Below are 16,920 nucleotides of genomic sequence, written 5' to 3'. Positions count from 1 at the left end.
AGCTACACACTACTAGATATAAAATAGATAAACAACACGGACCTACTCTGTAGAGTAGGGAATTATACTCAATATTTTGTAATAACCTATAGAGAAAAGACTTTGAAAAAGAAGTTATATAATTTATATATGTGTTATATAATTTATATAATACATATGTGTGTATGTATAATTTATATATATATAATACATATGTGTGTATGTGTATTTATATGTATATAAATTGGAATCATGGAGCTATTCCCTGGAAACTAAGACAACATTGTAAATCAACTATACTTCAGTTGAATACATAAATGAATAAGTAAATAAATACATAAGAAGCAGCCTTGGAGTAAAAACTACATTGGGAAGCTTCAGGCCACTGCTATCTCTGCAAAAAAACCAAGTAACGCCCCTTAGAGCACCATCACTGTCCTCATCCTTAACGCTGTGTTTTCCTGTGTCCTGCAGGGCCCCGGGTGTTAGTCAGCTCAGGCTGCCATAACAAAATACTTAGACAACAGACAATGATTTCCTCTCAGTTTTGGAAGCTGGAAGTCCAAGCTCAAGGTGCAGGAGGCTTGGTTTCCTCTGAGGCCTCTCCTGGGCATGCAGCTGGCTGCCTCTTGCTGCTTTTTCACTTGATCATCCTCCAGTGTGTGTGACTCTCTGCTATCTTTCCTCCGAAATCCTGACCACCTGCCTCCTCTTGTAAGAACACCAATCAGATGTGGAGCAGGGCCCATCCTAATGGCCTCATTTCAATTTAATCACCGCTTCTCCCCCCTACCCCCCGGGTCTTTTTAGTGCCACACCCGTGGCTTATGGAAGTTCCCAGGCTAGGGGGTGAATTGGAGCAGCAGCAGCTGCAGCCTACACCATAGCCACAGCACTGCCAGATCCAAGCCACATCTTCCACCTACACTGCAGTGTGCAGCAACACTGGATCCTTAACCCACTAGATCCTTAACCCACTGAGCAAGGCCAGGGATCAAACCCACATCCTCATGGATACTAGTCAGGTTCTTAACCCGCTGAGCCACAATGGGAACTCCAACTTAATCACCTCTTTAAAGGCTCTATCTCCAAATACAGTCACATTCCGAGGTATTGGGGGTTAGAGCTTCAACATACAGATTTTGGGGACACAATTTAGTCTGTAACAGCCCATCATCACTCTTTTCTCCCTATACACCTGTTTCTCTCTCTGGTCTTTCCTTGGGCACCTGCGGTATGACAGCCTTCATTCCCACCCCTCATCTTTTCCCCTTTCCTTTCTGTTATCTTGGAGTCTCCCACCGACCTTTCAAGGTGGAGAAGACCCACCTCCTCTTCCTTCTCTCTCTTCTCCTCTCCCAGTTGGTCCTGACTGTTGGTCTCCTGGCCGTGGTGGTTTATCTCTACACTGTGGTGGCATTCAACTTCTTCCGCAAGTTCTACAACAAAAGCGAAGATGATGATGAGCCTGACATGAAGTGCGATGACATGATGACGGTGAGAGGCTACCTCAGGGCCACCTGGTCCCCCAGCCTGGCCGGGAGGGAGGGGGCTGTGGGTAGAGTGGATGTAGAACAGAGTGGCGATGAGAATGGAATACAGATGGCTTGTCCGAAAGGGAGGTGGGTCCTGGAAAGATAGATATGATGGATGGACCACTTGTGTGGGCCCAGGTGGGATGAGAAGCACACGGCCAAGAGGGTGCATCCACCCCTTCGGGGTGAAGATGTGAATTGCCTGTATGCACGTCTCATGGAACTCAAGTTCCGATTTTTGGCCTCTGAGGGCAGAGAGCAAAGTCCCATGAGCCTGGGGCTCAATTTATTTCAGAAAGCCAGTGGGCTGCTTTCAGAACAGCTGCAGGATGGGGCTGAGATACATCACAGCCACAGGTTGGGATCGGGGGAGCAGCAGGTATGGGGGTCCTCTCTGGCTAGAGAGGGATGGGTAGAAGCCACAGCTCAGGGTGAGCAGCATAGGCTCCATGCTGCCCCTGGGATTTGGTGTACCAGCCATTAGAGTGCCCCCACACTCCCACCCTGAGCCTGTGGCAGCCTGTCAGGAGGAGATGGAGGGCAGCCTGATCTGGGAGCCAGGGCCCAGGTGCCTGCCTGGGGCACAGGTGCAGCTCAGGAGGAGATGCTGCAGGGAGCCCTACCCTCCTGGGTGTGCAGAGGGTGCAGAAGTGGGTGAGGCCTTTCCTGGAGGTTGTGTCCAAAGACCAGGCTGGTGCTTTAAAATTGAATGAGGAAAAACACATATCTGGCATATGCCATCCTCCTCAGGGCCTAAAGTTCTTTTAACTTACATACACTTTCAGTGGATTCTCATGTGTGCGTCAAATAGTTTAAAACTGTTTTGTTTTTCTGGCTGTGCCCACAGCATATGGAAGTTTCCAGGGCAGGGATTGAACTTGTGCTACAGCAGTAACCCGAGCCGCTGCAATGCCAGTGCCAGATCCTTAACCCACTGTGCCATAGTGGAACTCCAGAAAACTGTTTTTAAAAGGAGCAAAGAATATCTTTTAAAGGCTACATGAAACAGTAGTTTTTCCATCTTTACAGACATCAAGCTAACCAGAGGGTGTAGAGGGCAGAACTAGCAGCATAAACATGTTATTGTGAAGAGTACCTTTCACCGGGCTCTGGGCTGCCACATTTTTTGTCTAATGACATGAACAATCTTGCCATCTCCATAAAAACAAATGAAACGCTTAGGTTTTACTTGAATCACCATTATTTTTCTTCTCTAGTGTTACCTGTTCCACATGTACGTGGGAGTGAGAGCGGGAGGTGGCATTGGTGATGAAATTGAAGACCCTGCTGGGGACCCGTACGAAATGTACCGCATCGTCTTTGACATCACTTTCTTCTTCTTCGTCATTGTCATCCTGCTGGCCATCATCCAAGGTAGGCCTGCCCGTTGTGTTATATGCACGGGGCTCGGTCGATCTAGTTCTCTTTACCTTTCTGCATCTGTGACTTAATCGTTTTATATAAAGACGTTTGTGCATGTGCGCGTTAGTTCAAGGACAATTCTTTTGTGTCTACTATGCATAAAGCCAGAGATACACGCAGGCACTGTTACAAGACACTTGAGCATCCTTACAGAAGACCCCTTCCTTCATTGCCCAGTCGGAATTGGTTACTTCTCATTCTGCTTCCTAGATATCTCCTGTGGCCCATCAAACCCCACATCATCCTGATTCCTGCCCTTATTGTGTTCCTCCCAGGTGGTGGGGTGGGGAAGGAGCATAAAGAGATGCTCTGAGAGCGGGACATGGTTTTTTCTTCTTTGAGGGGAGGGATACGAGTATTTTCGTCAATAGCTTGTCAGAAATAGAGAACGATGGTGATGAATTTAGTTTGCATCTTGCCAAGCTGAGGTACCTATGGGACAAGCAGGCTTTGCAGGCTAATAAGCAGTTATCTGTAATGGACCTTTCAAGAGACATGTCAGTAATGGAATAGGATAGAAATATTAATAAGGACACACAAAGCAAATATTAATGAATATGAAAACAAACCAAATAAATGGGATCCATTAAGGATGGTGGCAATGGTCAAAGATGTGGTGTAGAGACTTCCCAGAAAGAGAAGCAAAGGAACTGAGGAGGAACCCTGATTGATACACATCTGTGCCTAAGGGGCTGGAAGAGGGGAGCCTATAAGGAAGACTGAAAGGGGACTGCCAAGCAAATAGGACAAAAGAAGAAAGTGAGCAGAGGAGGAGTGAAGAGTTAGCATCCAGTTTTGCAGAGGGGTGGAGTGAGAGGAACAATGAGAAATGATTGGTCAGGATGCAGCGTTTGATAACACAAGCATTTTTTCCTAATTTTGCTTTAATTGCATAGTTTAGTTTCCTAATTCACATTTTTATGAAACTAAGTGGCCTCTGCCATTCCCTCTATCATTCCCCTTCCCTGAACTCCTAAACAGATTATTGAAAGTGTTTTGTCAGCCTTCATATTTAAAATTTTAGGTCTCATTATTGATGCCTTTGGAGAGCTGAGAGACCAGCAGGAACAAGTACGAGAGGATATGGAGGTATGTTCTACCCCTTGTGATCCAACAGTGGCTCACAGCAAATGGGTTTTTCAAGCAATAAGTTGTGCTATTACTTAGGGTCAGCCCTCAGCAAAACTGCCCTGGGAAAAATTACCACCCGAGTTTGTTTTCCATGCCTGCGCTCTTCTCTGTGCCTATCTCCAAGCTCTAAGCATTTCTCCTCTTCCACCCTCTGAGCTCTGTCCCCTACCCCAGCCTCCACCTGCTACCCTGCCACTTCCACCATTCCCCGAGCTCAGGTGAAAGCACAAATACCCTCTGCTAGGTGGAAGCTGGGTATGTGACATGACGGAGGAAATGACTAACAGCCTGAAGCAGGAAAGAGAAATATTTTTCAGTGTCTCTCAATTCAAGCAGAGATCATCACCTTTTTCCACCTGCCTGTAAATGTCACGCCTACTCATGCCTTTACTGTTATTTTTCTTAGACGAAATGTTTCATCTGTGGGATTGGCAATGACTACTTTGACACGACCCCTCATGGTTTTGAAACACACACCTTACAAGAACACAACTTAGCCAACTACTTGTGAGTATTCTTGGCCAACAGTGGTGGCGGGGCAGGGGGAGCAGGGAGTAAAATACAGTTATGTCATCCTCCTCCGTCTCTGGAAAGCGCAGGCAACTAGGAGAGAACTTGTAGGAGTCGCCCTGAGCCGTATCTTGGTCTACATAACACTGCCTCTCCCGTTTTGATAGGTGGAGGTTGCTAACTATTTCTGCTCCAAGCGGATATCAGCCCCTCAACCTGAAATTAGATTCCATCCCTTCTCAAAGTCATATTAACTCATGAGGAGGTTTTGTGGGATTTTTTTTTTTTTCTGTCTGCTCCCACAGCAAAGGGAAGTTCCCAAGCAAGGGATTGAATCCGACCAACTGTGGCACTGCTGAATTCTTTAACCTACTGTGCTGGGCTGGGGATCGAACCCACACCCCCAGAGTGACTCAAGCCAAGGCAGTCAGATTCCCAAGCCACTGCACCACAGTGGGCCCTCTGTGAGCAAGTGTTTTTGTGTGTGTGTTTTAATGTGTTTTCATGTTGTTCTATCCCAACACCCTGAGGTCTGGTGCCCGGTAGGCAAATAATATTTCACTCAAGAATAAAATTTTCAGGAGTTCTGGTTGTGGTTCAGTGGTAACAAACCTGACTAGTATCCATAAGGACATGGGTTCGGTCCTTGGCCCCATCCAGTAGGTTAAGGATCAGGCGTTGCCCTGAGCTGTGGTGTAGGTCACAGAAGCAGCTCGCATCCTGCATTGCTGTGGCGGAGGCTGGCGGCTACAGCTCTGATTCAACCCCTAGCCTGGGAACCTCCATGTGCCACGGGTGCGGCAACAACAACAACAAAAAAATTCAGAGCCTATTGTGTGCCCTGGACTGCTTAGGAAACTTATAAGCTAGAGAATTTGTAAGGAGTATAAAGCACCTGACAATTCAGATTCTATAAGTGATCATTATTTTCAAGAAAACCAACTGCCAAGCTTTGCTCCCTAACCTGGCCCTTCTCCTCTGTGTCTGCATTTTATTGTTTGGAAAATCCTAATCTTTCTTTAGGGTGGAATAGACCTCACCTTTGGGAAAGGTGTTTACTGTCAAAAAGAGCTAGCAACAATGTCTTTTTGCTAGAATGAGGTTTTTAGAAGACAAAAACACAGGTTTAAAAATAACTTCAGCCTACCCTTCCTCAAGTCCTGAGCCTTCATTGTTGCTAATTCTGATTAAGAGTTTGCATATTCCTGGAGGAGATCAGGATGGATGTCCTAGAAAAGGTGAACCTGTGGCTAATGTGAGGTCCAATGGAAGAGAAGAGTAAAAAGGGGATGCTTTGGTGTAGGGGTCGGGACCCCTTCTGCATCTTCCCAAGTTACACTGTAACATAATTGTCTACTTTCTGGCTCTAGCAGCAAGCTTGAAGGGAGAGGACCGCTCTTACTCGTGTTTGAAACACTACCTCCGCCCAATGGTGCTGTCAAATAAATGTGCTGGGAAAGCAGTAATGTCCTACATGATAGATATTGGCCATGCCTCCTTTCTTAGTCTGATAAAGGAAAAGGGAGGAAGGAAACTAATATATTTATTGCCTGTTCTGTGGGCCACAATCAAACTTAAACCTAAGAGTACCCTTCGAGGGGTTCTCACTGTGGCTCAGCGGGTTATGAACCCAACTGGTACCCATGAGGATGCAGTTTCGATCCCTGGCCTTCCTCAGTGAGTTAAGGATCCGGCATTGCCACAAACTTTGGTGTGGGTTGCAGATGTGGCTCAGATCTGATGTTGCTGTGGCTATAGTGTAGACTGGCAGCTGCAATGCCAATTCGACCTCTACGTCAGGAACTTCCATATGGCACAGGTGTGGCCCTAAAAAGCAAAAAAAAAAAAAAAAAAAAAAAAAAGGCAAAAAAAACCCAACCCTGCCAGAACTCAAAATCTGGGCCACCTCAGAAGGATTATAAATTTGCTTTCTCTTCCTTCCACCAGCCTCAGACTCCTTTTCCTAAAGGACACCAGGCTGGTTCCTTTGGAAACTGTCTCTGAGGTCATGTAATGCAAGTCAAGAGGTTACCTCCAGCTCCGGGGATCCCTGTGTTGTAGACAGACACAAACCTTAGACACAGCATGAATAGAGCAAGTGAAATGGCACTGGCTTTTCTCAGTTGTCTGTCCTCAAAATAAACTATGCTTCTGGAAGAATTAGGGCAAATGACAGAGATTACCTACTTTTTACTTTTGTGTGATGTTGGACACATGTATAAATTTAATCCTACAGTCTTACATTTACAAGACGAAAAATTGGCCTACTAAAAATTACATGGTAAGAGTTTGGGTTACCATTTTATTGTTTAGGATTTTTTTTTAAAAGACAATAAAATGGTAGCCAGAATACTTCCTTATAAGTGATCTTAGCTCCAGGTTTGAATATAGTCAAAAGGACTTCTCACGGAAAGGCTAATTTTGAGATTAACCTATATTATTAGAAAATGGTTATGTGTCATTAGGCCACATTTCCCCACCTCTGAAAGGTACAATTGTCGGTATGATACTAAACAGCATATGCAATCAGCTCTCCAGTTCACTTGATGACATGAACTTTGGTTTCCTAAATAAAGTATCTAATATTATCTTGTGCTCTCCCCTTGTTCCAGGTTCTTCCTGATGTATTTGATTAATAAAGATGAAACAGAGCACACAGGCCAGGTAAGAAATATCTTTAGGAATCATACCCCTTGGAGTTCCCGTCGTGGCTCAGTGGTAATGAACCCAACTAGTATCCATGAGGACAAGGGTTAGATTCCCTGCCTTGCTCAGTGGGTTAAGGATGCGGCGTTGCCGTGAGCTGCCGTGTCGGTCACCAACACAGCTTGGATCTGGCACTGCTGTGAGCTGTGGTGTAGGCCGGCAGCTGCAGCTCTGATTCAACCCCTAGTTTGGGAACCTCCATATGCCATGGGTGTGGCCCTAAAAAGACAAAAAAGAGAGAATCATACCCTTTCCTAGTCGAGCCTCAGTAGAGCGTAGGGTATCTGAGAGAGAACCCTCCTTGTGTCTTGAGTGCATTTCCCCTCTGCTTTCTCCATTGTCCCATCCCTTTGTGACCCAAGCCCAAATTCTAAGGCAACTCCAATCTATTCCAAAGGGCACACCCCACCTCCTATGTTATCCTTCCCAGCAAACACTGATGTTTTCTAAACCCTTACGGTTGCTGCTTCAGAATAGACTAGCTGGAGTTGGGGAGAACGTCACAAGGAGACAATGAGAAGCCGAGTGGGTGGCTCTGACAAAGAGCAGGTGCGTCAGGATAAAATGGTGCGAGAGAGACAGCATAAGAAAGATAACGACCTCCTGTGTGGGTGACATGGAACGCGGAGGTGTGGGGGTGACAGTGAGTGAAAGTATGTGTCAAAGGGATTATGTGACTAAGTATGAAAAAGAAATGTAAGGATAGAGAACAGGGGAGGAGAAGGTAGGTTAGCAAAGATGCAGACGTCACTGGATTTGTGGGAAGACTTCATGGCTCAGACACTTGAGACAGAGATGGTTGGTGTCCAGACCTGGCTTTGGCTCTGCAGGCATCTGTCTCAGGGAGAACTCAATAGGCCTTCCTGTGTGTTCTTCTGCTGTCTGCCAATTACAGATGATGTAGAGTCAGCCTTCTGCTAAATCTCAAATATTTTTAGGGGCAGTTATTGAGTTGGTTTCACTGTGGGATTTTTGTTTGGGGGGAGTTTTGTTTGGGACTTCTCATCCCCAAAACATCCTGGGCTGGGCCTCATGTGAATCCACATCAAAATTCCTAAAGGGAGATGGAGAGAGTAGAAACAAACTGTGATTTAACTTACTGTAGCTTGGAGTTCCCGTCGTGGCTCAGCGGAAGCGTATCCAACCAGCATCCATGAGGACGCAGTTTCAATCTCTGGCCTCACTTAGTGAGTTAAGGATCTGGCGTTGCCGTGAGCTGTGGTGTAGGTCACAGACACGGCTCAGATCTGGTGTGGCTATGGTGTAGACCGGCAGCTGCAGCTCTGATTAGACCCCTAGTCTGGGAACCTCCATGGGCCTCAGCTGTGGCTCTAAAAAGACACAAAAAACAACCCTCTGCTCCCTTTATTCCAGGAATCTTATGTCTGGAAGATGTACCAGGAAAGGTGTTGGGATTTCTTCCCAGCTGGTGACTGCTTCCGGAAACAGTACGAAGATCAGCTTGGATAAATGATGTGAATGAAAGAAGCCGCCACTATGCTGGACCCTCAGCTTCCAGTGAAATAAAATCCCCCTCTTAGAAGTTCTGCACACACATTTAAAAAGTGCTGTTTCCTAAATGCCTCCCTTACAAGAAAGTGTGTGTCAAAACCCTGTGATGTTTTGGAATTGATTTGGCTTTTTGTGCCTAATGGAGGTACACTGTGGGAGATAACTTGTTACAAGAAAAAAAAGGCAAAGCACCAAGGAAGCTCTAGCTGAATGCCGTCATGTTTTTCAGTTCAAACTAAGTCATTGGGATGGCAGCACTGAGGGAAGGGCTAGAGGAGCAGGATGTTTTGAATGCAAATAATACCTGGAATTTTAAACACCTGAATGCCATGATATGCTGCTATCCCACTCGTGTCTCCTGGTCTGAGCTACAAAAAAATCATCTTAACTGCAGCCTAATTTTTCCCATGGTACTTGCTAGTGAATGTATCCAGAATCAGCTTGAAAAGCTTTAAGCAGTTAAAGAAATAGAAACAAAAACCACCACTTTGTCGACTCTGAAACATCGATTAAGTGCCTTAAAAACCTCTTTAGATATAGCTATGCAAGTTTTTTATGTTTATGTTCAAGATGGACTATTCATTAATTAGTTGTGTTGATCTTCTGTCTTACTTTATGAAACTGCACTTGAAGGTTATTCATATAATTGTTTTCAGTAACAGCTTGTCAACTGCTGTTATTAGGAGAAAAGTACTGTACTGAAAATTCAGAAAAATCTCAATCTTATGCCAAACTGAGTAATGCTTTATGGTCCCTTGTAAGTAGTGGAGCTGCTATGTTTAGGTGAATCTCCTTAAATAAAATGAAGTGCCCACTGCAATAAAGTAATACACACCAATCCGTGCTCTGTCCTCTTGTCATGCACCATTTTCTGGACGATTTACCACCACCCTGAGACTGCTGGGAAAAGGGACAGGAGACAAACAGCCCAAGGCTTCCCCCACAAGAAAGAAAAAAAATCCACAGACCAGCATTTTGTTTATTTTGACCAAATGCATGCCTGGTTGCTTGTCGCTCTATTCTTCAGCAGCACCTGCGATGCTGTCAACAATGAAAGGCAGAGACAGGAAACAAGGGCCATAATATCGCCTGCCCTTAAGAAATCTAGTCAATTACTAAGCCAGAGAACAAAGGCAGCAAACCTCTTAGATGTCTTGTTTCGGAGGTTGCTGAACGTGGAGGAAGGCATCTACTGTGCTAAGCGTGATGGCCACACAGGCTCAGGCCAAGCTTGTAAACTGGCTATTCTTCAAGGACAGCCTTGGGCCCGCCTGCCCTTACAAGGTAACTAGATTTGGCTTCAGGCACTTTTCAGTTTCTTTCTGTCTCTTCTGCTTGTTTCTTGGGTTGTTATTAGGCAATCATGCTGTCCAACCAGTCTTCAAGCTCTTCCTCGGTAACATTTTTTGATGTACGTGGTTGCTCAGATTCTACCTTCTTTTCTTCCAACACAGACGGCTGTGCCGGATCTAAGAAAATAAAAACAGCATTAACGACTTCACCTTGGTCCCAAAATTGAGGGTTAATCTTCTCTGGGCTTTGACCCCTGCCATAAATCTGCCCTCATTATTACTTTGTTCATGATAAGGGAAACACTCAGCTCTTGTTCCTACTCCCCAAGAAGATCCAATAATATTTACACAAATTAACAAAGGGGGTTGAGATTTGCTCTTCTATTTATTTGGATGCTGAATTTGACAGCTGACTAGTTTTTGTGTGTGTGTGTGTGTGTGTTTTTTTTAAGACCAATAGTTCAGTTTCCTTTTTATGATTGTAGCAATCTTGAAAAGCCATTAAAGGGTCCTGAACTCAGTGTATGGACAGGCTGGTCGCTAGGCCTCTCCCTTATCAGATGGGCCACCATCTCACAGCACATGCACAAGTGAGGTAGTGTTCCTTGTTTAAAGAAAAAAAAAAATCGATAACAGCAAGAAGCCCTCAGAGCTGGTCAACAGGCGTGTTCAGACAGTCGATTCAAAGCTCTGCTGGTGCACAGCTGAGGCCACAGGTATCTAAATGCCTTTTTATAGCACGAGTTCAATTTGCAGCCCCGGGTTTAAGATTGCCATCAGGCAGGCAGCGGCTTCAGAAGTCCAGTCTATTGAGTGAGAGTGATGTTGTCAGAAAGGTCAGCTCAGGGGGAAGGAGAGGGGTGAGCTCAGAAATGGATGTCCACGGACCAGGCCAGATCGATGGCAGACACCGGTGGCGATGTGTGGGGATGTGACGGAGGGGAGGCTACTCTCACGAAAACACCAGAGTCAAGATGAGGAATGAAAGGGAAGCCATACCTTTTTCTTCTTGGGCCACCTGGCCCCCTTTCTCGGACTCCAGGTCCCAAGACGTCTGGTCTGATGAGATGTCACCTTTTACAGGTGCATCTAAATTAAGCAGCAGATCTAGTTCTTCTTCCAAAAGATCTGCAGAGTGCAGTGGGGAACCGGGCTTCTGAGGGCCCGGTCCTGGGCTGTCTTTACCCGGATACCTGGGGCAGCCGCAGTGGCAGCTTTCAGCTCAGAGATGGACCCCTTTCCTCCAGGCCCCAGAGGCCCCTTTAACTGCATCCCTAGTCCCTTGGCCTCATCATTTCTCTTTGGTTTCACCTGAGGAAGCTCTAAAGGGAGGGCAGTCTGAAAGGAAAGCACAATAACAGTTTAAAATGTGAGTCCTGACATGTCTGCTTGACAGAAACAAAGCTAAGGAAGCCATCAGGCTTTGTGGGGTTGGAAGCTCACCAAAGGTCTCTGTCCAGGGCCTGCCCCAGCACCCCTCCTTCCTGATGATCTTCCCACTGGGCCCACCCCAGCTAGGAGCTGAAATCAAAAGAGCCGTGTGTCCCTGTCACGGGCCTGAGAAGGGACGGTCCCACGGGTCTGTGGTAATGTATACTGAAGCCTGAAGGTGAGGCACGCATTGGTAGAAGCCACCGAGAGGGAATTAGCAAATCAGATCTATTCACTCTACTGAAACGCACACATATATAAGGTGAAGGACAAATTGACCAAGAAGAATGACTGCAGCAGCTTGGGTCACTGTGGAGGCCTGGGTTCAATCCCCAGCCCGGCACAGGGGGTTAAAGGATCTGCTTTGCCACAGCTTTGGCTTGGATTCAGTCCCTGGCCTGGAGAATTTCCATGTGCTGTGAGTGCGGCCATAAAATTAGAAAGACTCATATGTACACTTTTCCGCGTGTTATAATTTAATAAAGTTAAAAACTCCCCAGGTGACTAATGTAAAGGAAGTCTGAGAGCCACAGTTGAGGGAGGCCTGAGCTGACTATTCTGGCATCAGTGGGAAGGTTCTGAAGATTTAGCTGCTCTTGGAGGCACTCACTATCTCCTTCTTTGCACGTTTAAGCATCCTGAGCAGATCCAGTTTGCTAATGACTCCTCTGGGCTTTTAGGACAGTATGGTTTTGCACAAACTTAAATACTCATCTGGCAGTTGTCAGCATGCAGGGCAAAGCTGGGATGTGGGCCCATGTTCTAATCCTGCGATCCCTCAGTTGGTCTGGGTTGGGTGTCTGGCATGGTTTTTGTCTGTTAACTCCCCCAGGTGATTCTCAGGTGCACACACAGCTGAGAATAACTGCCCTACATCATGGGGTAGGGGAGTGGATTTCAAAACTATTTAGCTGGGTTTTCAAAGTTACTGCAATTTAAATCTTTCCTCTAAGGCCCGCCACTGACACAACATCCTTCACTTGCAAATGCTCACGTCACTTCTGTTTCTCTCCGGAGTCCTGGGGCCCCCGTCCCCATCACCTTCATCTCGATGTTCCTCTGATGGGTTCTGTGAACCATTCCTCATTCGGTAGGACCAAACCAGGTATGGCAAACTTTGACCATCTCTGGACACCCAGAGGAAAAGGAGCACTCACCCAGTCACAAAGACAACCCCAAACATTCCTAAAGAAGCCCCGGGGTGATTCCCAATCAGGGGGAGCGAAATCCTCTCTACATCCCTGCCTGCCCCTGAGTGTCCTCCAGCCCTGAATTCTACTTGCTGCCGTAGATTTGAGATGAGTAAGTGCTATAGAAACAACAGTCGGCTGGGTAACCAAGTCACAGCTATGCTCAAGCTTAGCATCACAGTCAGCCATTCTGTTTGCTCGGATGGCATTTAAAATTAGTACTGGCCAAGGTTTCACTTTCTTAAAAACCCCCAATCAAGCTGCCATTCAATTTCAGAGTTCCTTATGGTACAGCCTTCAGGCCCCTCCTCTCTCAGCCAGTTCAAGGGCTCCTCTCTTGGCTCCCTTACCCTGATGTCTCCCAAGTTTATATTTATAGCCTTAATTCTGAAGTATAAATTTCTACATCCAGTTGACTAATACTCATGGTTCTATTAGATTATCAGTATTCTGGTATCTCAGAAACACGAACTCATAAAATCCAAACCTTGCCCTTCCTACCTACCACTGGGGTGAACAAGCTGGAGGACCAAGAATAATCCTTTGCTTGCCCCTTTGCCATGTCCAGTATTTCAATTTCACCAAGGCCTGTTAGTTTTAGTTTGTAGTACACCCCTTGGTAGATTCTAATTCTCTGCCATCTCTACCATCATTATCGTGTCCCCAGTACAGTATTACTCACCTGAACTGGGCAACAGCCTCCTAATTTGCCTCCCCTCATCCACTCTACTCTCGCATGGGCAGGTGTTTACAGATTTGCCCATAAACACCTCTAGTAAAGTCCTCTCTCCATTCTGCAGCCAGAATATTCTGTTGTTGTTATTAGTATTAGCACAGTTGTTGATGCAGATTAGCTGGGTCATCCTTCTTTAAATCCCAACTCACATGTTCTTGTACTTTGGATCTCAGCTCATCTGTCACGTCGTCAGGAAAGCCATTTGAAATCCCACCAAGATAGATCAGGTTCACTATTAACGCATTCTCAGAGTACACAGTACTTCTTCACAGGACTTATCCAAATTTGATAATTTGATGAATATCCATCTTTCCCAATAGATTCAGCTCCCCTAAGGCAGAAACCATGTCTGTCTACTCACTGCTATCACCTGAGTGCCTAACCCAGAGCCTGGCTCATAAACATTTTGAGTACAATACGAGCCAGACTCTATACTTTCGACATTTCATTCAATTCCGTTTCATTAGATCTTTTAAAATGTTTCAAATATAAAGTGAAAAAAAAAAAAACCTTGAAAAAGTATTTCATCCTCCCTCAAAACTTTATGAAATTCTACCTGATACAAAACCTTCAACTTTGTGAAAGAATAACCTGAGTCTAAGACATCCTGCAGGGGGATATTTTTCATTCTTTTTCTTTTCCTGCCCTCATCCACACCAGCTTCAGAATGCTGTCAGGGTTTTTACCTGGACCAATTCAGCAGCAACATTGAGTCGGAGGGAGAGAGGCAGTTCTTGAAGGGCTCGAACCAGTGACTCACAGTCCACATAAAACGCTGAATTCTGTATTAAAAAAAAAATAGAGACTGATCCATTGAGATGATTACCTATGGCCTTTGAGAAATAAAAGAGCACAAGATGATAGGAAGTAACTAAATAAAGCATCCATGACTTTCAGCTGGGAGTAATCAGATCATAAATCACACTCAATATGGTTATGTCTGTCATCTCTGCATGAAGATAAGCAAACCCAAGACCATCTTCTTCAGCCACAGCTCAGGCGGTCAGGGCAGCCGCCAGGTAGTGATCACTTTGCATCGACCCTGCACGGTCACCTGGAAACCATGGTCACTCTTGGAATTAGGGTAAAAATTCAAAGCCTGTAAAGGAATCTGATTGGACATCTCCCCCAAATCCAGATGGCTGGGCTGCAGGAGGGCAGGGAAAAGGGGCTAGGAAGTGAGACAGGGTTGCCAGGCAGAGCCAAAGGAACCCGTGTGATATACGTTCTTCTTCCAACCAGAAAGCAGAGGATGGAAGCTGACCCCCCTGCTAGCAGGACTCTAGTGTGAGGCCAACACTAAAACTCCCTTTGACGCCCTTCTCACTCACAGAGGCGAAGTCCTATCTAGGCAATGGCCTCACAAACTGAGGGTACTGAGACAACACCCCAGATGACTACGTGACAGCTGCTTCTAGGTTGTGTCCCAAGAGAAGGACACAACTAACAGGCAGGTACAATGACCACATTAGAGGCAGACACCACCAACCACCTCATCAACCAAGGACTGTCACAGGCCCAGGAAGGACTGTGTCTTAGGCTACAGTCACTGACTTCGAGTTAGAGAAGAAAAGCCAGGGGTCATATGGTCTAATCTTGATTCCACTGTACAGATGTTCTGGGTCAGGAGGTTTCTTATGACTGGAGGTGGGGCATCACCCTAGTGCTCTCAGGGTGAGCCCCCACACTAAATCCAGGCCCACTTGAACCCCTGAGCCCCATGACAGAGGTTCACACAGATCAAAAGAAACAACAGAGCTTTTCGGTGGACCCCCTGAAAATTTCTGTAGGTGGCTAGCTCTAAGCCAAGCAACGTTGGCAGCCTTGTGGCAGGAATGATGTGGTCCCTTGCCCTGCAAAAAAAGGAACTCACATCTAAAAAAATATACAGCATTTTTAGGAAACAGGATAGAATATAACAAAGCCCAACAAGAGAGTGTGAAATTCTGTCCCTGAGCAGGCCTTGCTTCAGTCCTGCCCTCAGTACATCAAGTACCTAATCAAGGCCAGCATGGCCAGTCTCTGCTTCAAAGTTTGGAAAAACTCTCTCAAACCATCAGAAAGGTGGGCTCCCCAACACCTGGGTAAGTCCCCACATCACAAACTGGCAATCTCACCCTTCCCACTGCCAAGGTATCTGCAAAGTCACCCGGATAGACCCCCTGCTTTCAGCCTATGAAAGAGCAAGAACATTCCCTCAGGGAGGCCTGCTAACTACTCACCCCCCTGCTGCCTCTGCTCTCTGGAGAAGGACCGGTGAGATGTGCTGGGGTCTGGCTAGAGATGCCCAAACTTCCACCCCTGTTTTGCATCATGTGTGACGTGGTTAAAAGTGTACCGTGAACAATGAAAAGTCTGAGATCCAAGGAACGGCCCATATGTGCTTTTGGGCCCAGTCCTGAGTGACGGACCTTCAACCACTGCAGTGTCCCCTTTCCCCAAGTCTCTAATCGCCATCCCATCCAAGCTCAGCTGACAGGGCACTGTTCCTACAGGCCCTCGAAACACTTCAGCCCAGCACAGTGATTTCTCCTGCCTCCTTGCGGGAGTCCCATAGCCTCAAACCTGCCATTAAACGCCGCTGTGTAAGAAGACTTTCCCTTTTCTGTCACTGGTTTGTCCCCTAAAGGGCTAACACAGAAGACCTTAGCCAGAAAGTGGGCTGAAGTGGGAGTTCCCGTCGTGGCTCAGTGGTAAAGAACCCAACTAGTATCCATGAGGATTCGGGTTCGATCCCTGGCCTCGCTCAGTGAGTTAAGGATCTGGCGTTGCCATGAGCTATGGTGTAGGTCACAGATACGCCTTGGATCCCACATTGCTGTGAGCTGTATGTAGGTCGCAGACGTGGCTCAAATCCCGAGTTGCTATGGCTGTGGTGTAGTTTGGCAGCTACAGCTTCCATTCAACCCCTAGCCTGGGAACTTCTATATGCCTTGGGTGTGGCCCTAAAAAGACAGACAATAGACATAAAAATAAAGTGGGATGAAGTGAATAGTAATAGTAAAGTGTGAATTTTAAAACAGGCTGTGAATGAACTCGTCTGCTACGTGTTATAGAAGAACGGCTGGGTCATCTCTGCCTGGGGAGCCCCACCCCCACAGCCACATGGCCGACCCTGACAGCCACCTACAATTGGAATATGCAACCTGGCCACCCCAGTGCCTCCTTCTCATGCAGACTCTGAGGCTGGTGGGGGGAGGCCAGCCTTGACCATCAGGACAAAGTCTCCCCCACCCTGGCTACTTCTCTGCCATCAGTGTGCACAGCACTCGGTCTGTGCACAGCACACCTAATCCTGAAGGTTCCTCCCCATCTAGGATCCTGACCAGACTCTGAGGCTCAGTGTCTGTGTAAAGGGACACCATTTGGTAAGAAAAGAACTGCTAGAAACCCCACTCTCAGCCTTAAATCAGACATTACACCTTTGGGGGCTACAGACTCGCTGTCCACGTTCCTTTGGGACTCGGGGACCACAG

At 46.5% G+C, this 16,920-nt stretch overlaps 2 protein-coding genes across 2 annotated transcripts in view; one reads left to right on the top strand and one right to left on the bottom strand.

Moving 5' to 3' along the window:
* Positions 1-9,847, top strand: part of RYR3 (ryanodine receptor 3) — a 568,547-nt gene extending 558,700 nt beyond the window's left edge. Inside the window, 6 exon segments of the mRNA XM_021099907.1 lie at positions 1,342-1,476; positions 2,732-2,888; positions 3,961-4,025; positions 4,474-4,574; positions 7,190-7,241; positions 8,658-9,847. Coding sequence (XP_020955566.1) covers positions 1,342-1,476; positions 2,732-2,888; positions 3,961-4,025; positions 4,474-4,574; positions 7,190-7,241; positions 8,658-8,753 — 606 coding nt within the window. The 3' untranslated portion in view covers positions 8,754-9,847.
* The window catches only part of AVEN (apoptosis and caspase activation inhibitor), a 192,784-nt gene continuing 185,620 nt past the window's right edge, over positions 9,757-16,920 (bottom strand). Inside the window, 4 exon segments of the mRNA XM_021099909.1 lie at positions 9,757-10,264; positions 11,087-11,296; positions 11,299-11,425; positions 14,131-14,226. Of these exon segments, the coding sequence (XP_020955568.1) occupies positions 10,149-10,264; positions 11,087-11,296; positions 11,299-11,425; positions 14,131-14,226 (549 nt within the window). The 3' untranslated portion in view covers positions 9,757-10,148.

The sequence above is a fragment of the Sus scrofa genome, chromosome 7 (assembly GCF_000003025.6).
Source record: "Sus scrofa isolate TJ Tabasco breed Duroc chromosome 7, Sscrofa11.1, whole genome shotgun sequence".
Taxonomy (NCBI): domain Eukaryota; kingdom Metazoa; phylum Chordata; class Mammalia; order Artiodactyla; family Suidae; genus Sus; species Sus scrofa.
The sequence above is the reverse complement of the archived record's forward strand: the minus strand, read 5'-3'. Positions and strand labels throughout refer to the sequence as shown.